This window comes from Hoplias malabaricus, chromosome 3, assembly GCF_029633855.1.
Source record: "Hoplias malabaricus isolate fHopMal1 chromosome 3, fHopMal1.hap1, whole genome shotgun sequence".
Lineage (NCBI taxonomy): Eukaryota > Metazoa > Chordata > Actinopteri > Characiformes > Erythrinidae > Hoplias > Hoplias malabaricus.
In genome coordinates, this window is record NC_089802.1 from 77,777,956 (window position 1) to 77,786,862 (window position 8,907).

General features: G+C 38.8%; 1 protein-coding gene across 3 annotated transcripts; it reads right to left on the bottom strand.

Annotated features, from left to right (window-relative positions):
- Positions 1–285: 285 nt before the first annotated feature.
- On the bottom strand, positions 286–8,656 carry LOC136690957 (membrane-spanning 4-domains subfamily A member 5-like). Of its 3 annotated transcripts, XM_066663112.1 has the most exons (10): positions 8,612–8,656; positions 7,882–8,039; positions 7,140–7,210; positions 6,173–6,365; positions 4,666–4,779; positions 4,523–4,579; positions 3,788–3,949; positions 2,711–2,824; positions 1,006–1,092; positions 286–468 (listed from the first exon to the last, which is right to left on the bottom strand). In XM_066663112.1, the coding sequence occupies exons 4-10, from the start codon at positions 6,329–6,331 to the stop codon at positions 331–333; spliced, it is 831 nt and encodes a 276-aa protein (XP_066519209.1). In that variant the 5' UTR covers positions 6,332–6,365; positions 7,140–7,210; positions 7,882–8,039; positions 8,612–8,656; the 3' UTR covers positions 286–330. The 3 variants fall into 3 exon arrangements, with proteins under 3 accessions (XP_066519209.1, XP_066519210.1, XP_066519211.1); XM_066663113.1 differs by lacking the exon at positions 7,140–7,210; XM_066663114.1 differs by lacking the exon at positions 3,788–3,949.
- Positions 8,657–8,907: the final 251 nt, after the last annotated feature.

An 8,907-nucleotide genomic window follows, 5' to 3' on the forward strand; every position in this document is an offset into this window, starting at 1 on the left:
CTACTGTCTCTGACTTTACATCTACAAGGTGGACCAACGGGGGAGGAGTGTCTCACAGAGTGGACAGAGAGTGGACACAGGGTTTAAAATAACTGAAAATACAACAATATATTTGGTACCAATATTTATAATCTATGTTTATTTATTTATTCTGAAAAATACATCATATCAGAACAATCCAAAAATTAAATGCAGTCAATTAAATTTTTCATTAATACAATCTAAAGCATACCACCTGAAATGTAATGAAAAACTGTGATGTTTCAAAATGTGTGTGTAGGGGGGGGGGGGGGCGGTATTGTGGTGAAGTGGTACTGATTTATATTGCTCTCAGTTGTACAGTTGGCTTTTGACCTCACTGACGTCTTGAGGACTGTACATTGGAGGATTTCCCATTGGAATATTTCCCATTGGAAGATTTCCCATTGGAGGACAGCTCGTAGAGGCACCGCTTGCTGTGTACGCCCACTGCAAACCACACACACACACACACACACACACACACACACACACCTATTAGGAAACCTGTTACTTGCAGCTCATTTGGCCCCCAACTCTCAAACTTGATGCTCTTGGTCTGACAAACTCATACCCCTGCCAACCCCACCCCACAAATTCCCACCCACCCAGCCCCCCTTCAATATAGATAGAATATAGAAGCTTCTTATATTCATTTTTGATTACTAACAATACTTTGGAACCCTACAAAAGGTACCTGGGACAGTCCTAGGATTTATTTAAGGAAGCTGTAAGATGAGGTGAGATGCTGAAATACTATTGTAAAGATCTTATGTCATTTAAATTTGAGAGTATCTGACACTGCCCTAGGTGACCTTCAGCAGCTGCTACAGTGTGTCTCACTATTATATGTGTGATATGGAATATAAAACCGTGTGTGTGTGTGTGTGTGTAGTCCACAATGGCTGAATCTTAAAGTAGCAGGATTCAAGGAGTGTCTAAATATTATTTTGTGTCCACAGTGTGACCCCTGTAGATTTCTCTGACCTGTTGGTTGCTGGGGGCAGGTTGTTGAGGGAAAGGATTAACCACTGAGTTGTATCCTCCAGGGTTTGCAACCACAGTCACATTCACCTACAAACAAACAGAGAATGTGATGAATACTGCAGCAGCAACCAAACAAAACACTTGTGAACTGTCTTTATGATTAATACAAGGCTCTATTCAAAGACAACATTATATCAGGTGTAAAGCGTGTAATACACACATCTGCCAACAGAGCGAAATACACACATGTATACTAAATTTAAATGCATAAATTTGTTAAATTTGATGCTTAAATTAAACGTACAGTATTGATTTACAATGTAGAGGTTAGGTCTAGTAGTGTTAGGGTGATTCCTAGGGTTAGATTTAGGGTTTGATTTAGGGTGAGGTTAGTGTTTGCATTAGTCTGTTGAGTTTAGTGTTAGGGTGAATCCTCTTGCTGATTTTAAATCATCCCCACTTTTTTTCTTGTCTTCTTGCTCCTTGGAGCCAAGTTAAAGCACAAAATTTCACCTTACACAGTGGTGACTCTTCAAGGGCCTGATACATCATCAGATCCCATCAGATATAATCATACAAAGAATAAGATGTAAAATATCCTATGCCAAGCCATTATTATATATAAAATGTCCGTTGTTTGAATCCTACCTCCCAACACTAAGGTTTGTGTGGCAGTTTATGATCCCATCAGCATCCAGCTGCCCTTAGCATCTACAGTTACTCATTGAGCCCACCCTGAGTACCCAAACCACTCACTGCAGCTCTTCACAGGGGTCATTAGGTAGACACCTCCCCTTGTCTGTGTTTTCATAAATTAATCCCATGACACTTCCAGAAGGCTCAACAGTGAAGTTTGGAGTCCCAGACCCACCCCCTTCGAAGCCAGTTTCACAGTCCTACCTTACCCTTACCCATCAACAATCATAAATCCACACAGGCCTAGCTGGTGACAAAGGCTGTACCTCACCCCACTGGCACTGTTAATGCATGATCAGTGCCACCAGTTACATGTGAATTTTATGTGCTACATCACCAACCATCACAATAGAATCTCTACAGTGCATTTCCCCAAGTAATCTGTATTCTCCTTATCCACAATCAGTGACTACTAGACCTATCAGCTGTTTCTGATAACTCCTTCACAGCTGTCATTAATTTATGGCCCCTAAAACAGAACTGCACGAGCAGGGATGTGGCAGACTTGGCTAAAAATCCCCTAACACATATTTTCACCAGTCTTACATGTGCCTGCCACCTGCATTCCTTCACCTCATCTGCCAAGGCTGCGTACTTCAGCTTATTCCTTTTGAAATCCATTTACTTTTAGAGTAGAGCACCATCCCTCAGTGTAGTTACCACAATGCACTCTGGGACCTGTAGATTTGTTTTACTATGTACACCAGCAATTTCCAATCATGAATCACCCCATCTCTCAATATTGTACTCCAGTACAAGAAGCTGAGATCAGCTTTTTGTTGGAATCCTTCAGTTCCACATTAAATGTTGCAGCCACCAATTAATGTGGAACTGGATATTACAAAATATCAGCAGGCCAGGTTTATAAAGTGTCTGTCCAGTGTGACACTATATCAGCAACTACAACTGTATGGTGTAATACAGACTGGCCACTTTATAAACCCTCTCATGGAACCTGGAACCAATGTTCAGATTTTAAGATGTATTGCATCTGTATGTGTGTAATTACCATTTGTTTGTTGCAACAGGAGACTTTACATGCAAACGCAGAGATGCAGATGGAGACGATCAACTGAACAGCAGTGAAAACCAGCAGAACTCCCAGAATCCCATCGCCCAAGACCTGAAAAAAAAATGAAATGGCCTTTATAAAACTGATCATTTATAATTTTTAAGTTTCTATGAAGTGCAGCTTACACAGGATGAAGAATCAAACTTGACTGAACAAGTTTATGGGTCCCCTACATGGGAACAGTCATGGGTTTAGAATAGGATTTAGTTCACAGTGTCTGCAATCAAGACCACTCGTTTTCTGCATAACACTTTTTTATTGTAATGTGAAGAGTCACTGGAAACATCTAACATTTGGAGATATCTACATTTTTCCATTAACCTACAGAGCTTATTGAGTTTTAGTTCTGGCTCATATGGACCCACGAGCAAGCAGGCACTAAATAGAACCTTGTTCCAAGTACCAGAGACCAGACTGTGTAGGGATTAAACATAAGGTGTAAACATTGTAGGGTGCTGACTTGCCATCTTGCATAAAGCAGGTGTTTGTAAAATCTACAGCTTCAGTAGCATTTGTTTTTATCCGACTAAAAACATCAGCGGGTAAAATTCTGTTGCATTATTTAAAGAGGGTCAAAACTGCTGCAAGTGTAGCATATGGCAACAAGGAACAAAAGAACTACACTCATCTGGGGCATGGAGCTGTGTTCAGTCCGAAATAACAACAACAACAACAACACAAACACCCAATACCATGTTTAATGTTAGCGCCACCATTATTGTGGTTTCCAAAGCCCACTATTCTTATTAGACACTGGGATTTCAAATGTCACCAGGTACATTTCCCAACTTTCTGAGGGTACCTCAAGGGTCAAACTTTTGCTTTTGTATTTACTAATTTTAGTCAAGTCATTCAGTTTGGAAATAATTTCTTTGTGCTTGTGTCAGTTAAATAAAGCTGCAAGTGATTTAATAAATAAGAAATTCTTATTTTTGTTGCATTTTACAAAAAATTCCAGCATTTCTGGAAATGGGTTTTGTAAAAATAGGGAAAAATAACTTATTGCAGTCTCACCATAGATAAACAGTCGCGCTGAAATGGATTATATGTATCATACTGGCCATGCTGGAATCCACAGGAACGACGGTGCCAATAAACTATATCCAAAGACAGGAAAATAATGGCTATTCCTGCTGCGATGGCGCTCAACACATTCATCACCAGACAGCCTATCACCTGGACGGAAGATAGGAAAGGACGCCAATAAACAGTCAGTATAAGCGACAGTCAGATGCTGATGTTCTCTGTGAAGTCTTTGTGCTTTAATAAATGCTTAATAATTGTTACTACGTAAGACAAGTAAAAACCTAACAAAGTGTTGAAGAAGTGACTAGTAAATGGTAATTAATGGATTATTACAAATCAATATGATAAAAGAAAATTATGAAACAGTGTTACAGCAGAGTAAGTGCTGCCCCCCATCATCAGGAGAATCAGTACCCGGTCATGCCCCCAGGACCAGGATGGGGGAGTATTCAAAGACCAACAGAGTGAGAGGGTGTGTTTCCTTGAACTCTCTTGGTCTTAGATTCCCCACCATCTCCTCTTCATCACACAAACACTGTGTGAACCAGTGCTGGAGTCTGATGAAGCAGATCCTACCCTGCTGAGATGTCCAGTGGTGTAACAGAGGTGGCCCCTGGTGTAGGTGGCATTGTGTGTGACTGGGGGAGTCCTAGCTAGTTATCAGCAGGGGTGACTGAGGTATTATTATTATTATTATGTATAATGAATGTGTGTATTACATACATGGCATGTAGTTGACTTGTTGTTTACTGAAACAGCCAGAGCGCCAGCGGTGATGTACTGAGGAAGAGGAGAAATATGAGTGGACCGGAAGTGGCATTTGAAAATAGTTCTTCTAGTCTCTCTTTTTAATAAAAAAGACTCACCAACGAAGAGCCCCATAAGAAAATCCCACTGAAGATAATGATAAGAGGATTAATGTGGGTTATTAGTACAATTCCCAATAAGATTGTGATGAGACCAGTCATTATTTGGAAGGTCTGTGGAGGATAGAGGGAGGGATTAGTTTCAGGAAACACATATAGATATCTCTACAAATATACAAATATTTACATGAAGTATAAATGTTTTTAATGTTTCCAGACTTTTTAATGTTTCCAGACAGACTGCTCACAGACCCTGCCATAAATCACCGTCTTACCCCCAGTTCCCAAATGGATTTGGAGTAAATTACAAGGACACTGTATTAGCACCACCAACTGAGGACACTGTTTGGGCCACATTTGGCTGCTTTCCTTGCTGGTTTGCCAGAAATTCACATAAACCTCCAGAATATGTGTAATAAACACAGGCACAGGTGGGAACTCTAATGACAAGGTGGGGCAAAGTCGGGTCCCAAGGCGGAGACAAGAAAGAAAACAAATCGTGTACGTAAGGAGCACATGACAAACAAGGAAATGGAAACGACGTGATGATGTCATCAATAACGTTAATAAACTAGTTTGAAATAGCATCCGACAGTGAATAATTAGAGTGAGGTCCTTGTCTTTCGAAAACGTATCATAATTATTTTTGCATTTTTTGCAATGTTACTCCTCCTAGGATGCAAGAGCGGGAATACAGTGCTGTACACTGATCCGTGGTGAATAAAGTGTGGATAACTGCTGTGTTCATCAGCAGTGAACTGATCTGACTGAAGCTTTAGCCCATAAGCTAATTTAGAGAACAGTATACAGTGCTATTCACTAAAGAATAATCTCATTAAAATGCTAAGTAGTCAGTTAGCTCAAGCTAACAACAAACACTGACAATAAGGTGATTACAGTCACCCAACAGAGGGCTTTAACCTGATATCTCTTTATTCACAGCTAGTGAACGGGAAACGTTGATGACATATCTCTGCACCAAAATGATGATGATGATGATGATGATGATGATGATGAATAAAGGCATTGAAACTTAAAATATATTGTATTCATATGTTAGAATTGTATAATTCTTTATTCTATAATAATATAGTTCTTTAGAATTATATTCTTTGAAATCTGTGACCACACTACAAAGGTTTATCTCGTGGAGATCAGCTGTATCAGTTGATCATTATGTAATAATTGGCCAAATCGCACAGGCCTAAACCAGGAGAGTAAACGTCTCCGTACCCCTCCCCCAACTGTGTTGCTTAACAAATGATTTTCAGATTCTACTGAAAGCTGCTGTATTGTGAAACTGTGATCTTTGTCTTACAGGAAACATGTTAAATTTCCCCTCTCAGCTCCCTCTCTGTGTTTGTGGCAGACACCGTGGTCAGTTCTGGGAAAGTCTTGGCCCTCGTCCAGAAGTTTCAGCCAATCCCAGCTTTGCTTTCATTTTTTCACTTTTCCCCCCAGTGTTTCTAGCGCAGTAGAGAGTTGGGCTCAAGTGTAAAGCACTTACCCCTAAAGCTTTGGGTTCCCTTCTGAGGAAGCGCTGCAGGGGGTTGTTACTGGGTGGGTTCTGTCGGGTTTGAGCTGTTGCTGAGTCTAGGGAGACCATGTGGTTCACGGCGGTGTAGCCAGGCCCAGTGTGGGTGAGGGGTACAGCAGGGGCGGACATTTTTAACTCCAGCTGATTTACTCACCTGAGAAAACTATACATTTAAATCACTGTCAGTACAAGGGCAATGACCTGCTTTTAATAGTGGAATAATAGTCAAAATAATGTTTTTTTGTTTTTTGTTGTTTTTTTTTTTTTTTTTGCTGGGAATTAACAAAAATGGATGTCTTTAATGTCAAAGTGAAAGCAGGTCTTTACAAAATAAAGTTACTGAAATAAAAACACTTTTTATGAATGAGAATTTAACAAATCTCTCTGTTCAGAGTTCAGTAGAGGCACCTTTGATTCATACATCTGACTTAGACTCACACATCTGCTCAATCTGCCATTTTACTCAGTTCCTTTTTGCAGTACTGCTCCACTCTAAAACTGGCAGCTGATCTTGGATTAGTTTTAATCTTTTGATTAAAACATGCATTAGATTTAGTCTCATTTAAGTCTGTAATTATAGTTTTAATCTAGTTTTAAGGTTTAGTGAATTATATTTAAAATAGCATAGTTTGAGTCAGGTAAAAGCTCTTGAAAGCTCTTACTATTTTAAAGCCATTATTTATTACTAAATTTAATAATAAAATAGCTTATATTATTTTCATTACATTCAAAATCGCATTAACATCCAGCATTCTGGAAGAAATATGGCCACTTTGCACTTTAACACTAACATTTTATGTCGCCACAGAAGGCGTCGCAAACTGAGATTGAGTTGATTTCAAGAGATTCAAATCTATGAATCAATGTATAACAGTTAAGAGCCACGTTTAAAGGATAATTTCTTTAGAAGTCGACTCCTTTCAATAGAATTGTTTACCGTGACTGTGTTCTGCTGCACTCGCTGTGAACACAGAGGCTGCAGAGGAACGATGGCTTTAGAACTTGACTCTGAAAATAAATATATGAATAGTTCAGCAAAATATCAGCCCCACTTCACAAGAGTGTATCAGTGTTTAAATACAGTGTTTTAATCTCTGGAGCAGAACCTGCACTGAACTGTGGAGATATTTTTTCATTTGTTCTAAGAATGTCTTCACAGTTCACATTATTTTTATGATAAAATAATTATTTTACATTCATTTTATTTGTTATTGTGTCTGTTTTTTATTGTCAGGGCAGGATAATGAAAAAGTAAATTTACACATGTCTTGGGATGTTTTTTAATGATGTGCATACTTTTAATGTATATTATATTCTAGTAAATATCTGGATATTTGATAATGATAATAAACCCATTAACATGTAGAAATATATTGTATTCATATATCTTAAACTGATCTTCCTTTTAATCTGTGATGTTATAAATGTTTATATTGAGATAATTATCTGTATTGATCAATTTATCCTGATATCATTTTTGAAATTGCCCAGGCCTAGTCCAGGAGACTAAACATTTCCGTACCCCTCCCCAAACTTTCTCAGGAAATGTTTTTCATATTCTGCTAAAATTTGCTGTGTTGCAAAACTGTCTGCCAACTTTGCTGCTCCCCCCAACCGCCCACACTCCCACCACACTTCCTCTCAGACTAGAGAGCTGGGCTCAAGTGTAAAGCACTTACCCCTAAAGCCTTGGTTTCTCCTTTGAGGATGCGCTGCAGGGGTCTGTTATTGGGGGGGTTCTGTCCGGATTGAGTTGTAGAGGAGTGTGCATATAAATTTCTTTAACAGCTGCTTTCTCTTTGCTCCTCTCCTGGAAGTCTCTGACTGCAGAATAATGCTGGCAAAAGTTGCCATAGTCAATGTCACCAATTGCATTTATGAAATCTGCTTTCATTTTGACAATTTATTAATTTATTTAATTCTATAATTTATTTTTAATTTTATTCTATATTTTATTATTAAGTTAAAATGACCATGTTTTCATTTAAAAAAACATCTCTGCGGGTGAGTAATTTTCACAGGTGAAAAAGATATGACATTAACCCATTCCGTGTGATCTCGGAAAATTAGAGAAATGAGAGACCCTCACAGAAACAACCACAGTCCGTCATCAGCACTGTGGTGGTCCAGTCGGAACATGTCTTTGTTGTGAGAATTACACTCAAAAATATCTTCAAGAAAGCAGCATCAGAAAAGGACTAAACCCTGTTAAAATTGAAGGGTAGTTAAAGACACGGGGCTTAGTTTTCAGGAAATTCTGAGCGTTCCTATCAGTCCTTTTCTGCTGAAACAATAAGAGATGTAATGAATAGCTGCTGCTCTGAAATGATGGGACAGTGGATATACATCTGTGTTCAAATAAGAAAATAGTGGAAAAGAGAGGAAGAGAAAAGCAGGCTCTGGATTTACCTGAAATGAAGCGCTGTTGTTGTGTAGTTGTCTGAAGGACTTTTGTAAAACCTCTGCTGTCTAGTGCTGTCTTTAATTGAAGGGTGGGTTTCAGAGGGAGGAGGGGTTATATTCACATTCTAGCGTAAAACGTAGAATCCAGGAAAGAAGGAAGGATGTATACATTTTTTTTCTACTGAAAGGAGAGCAGGGTTCTGTTTTGCACTGAAATTTAATTTAACGCAAATCTTCAACAACAACAACAACAACAATAATAATAATAAGGTATATAATGCCTTTCATTAACCCAAGGATAC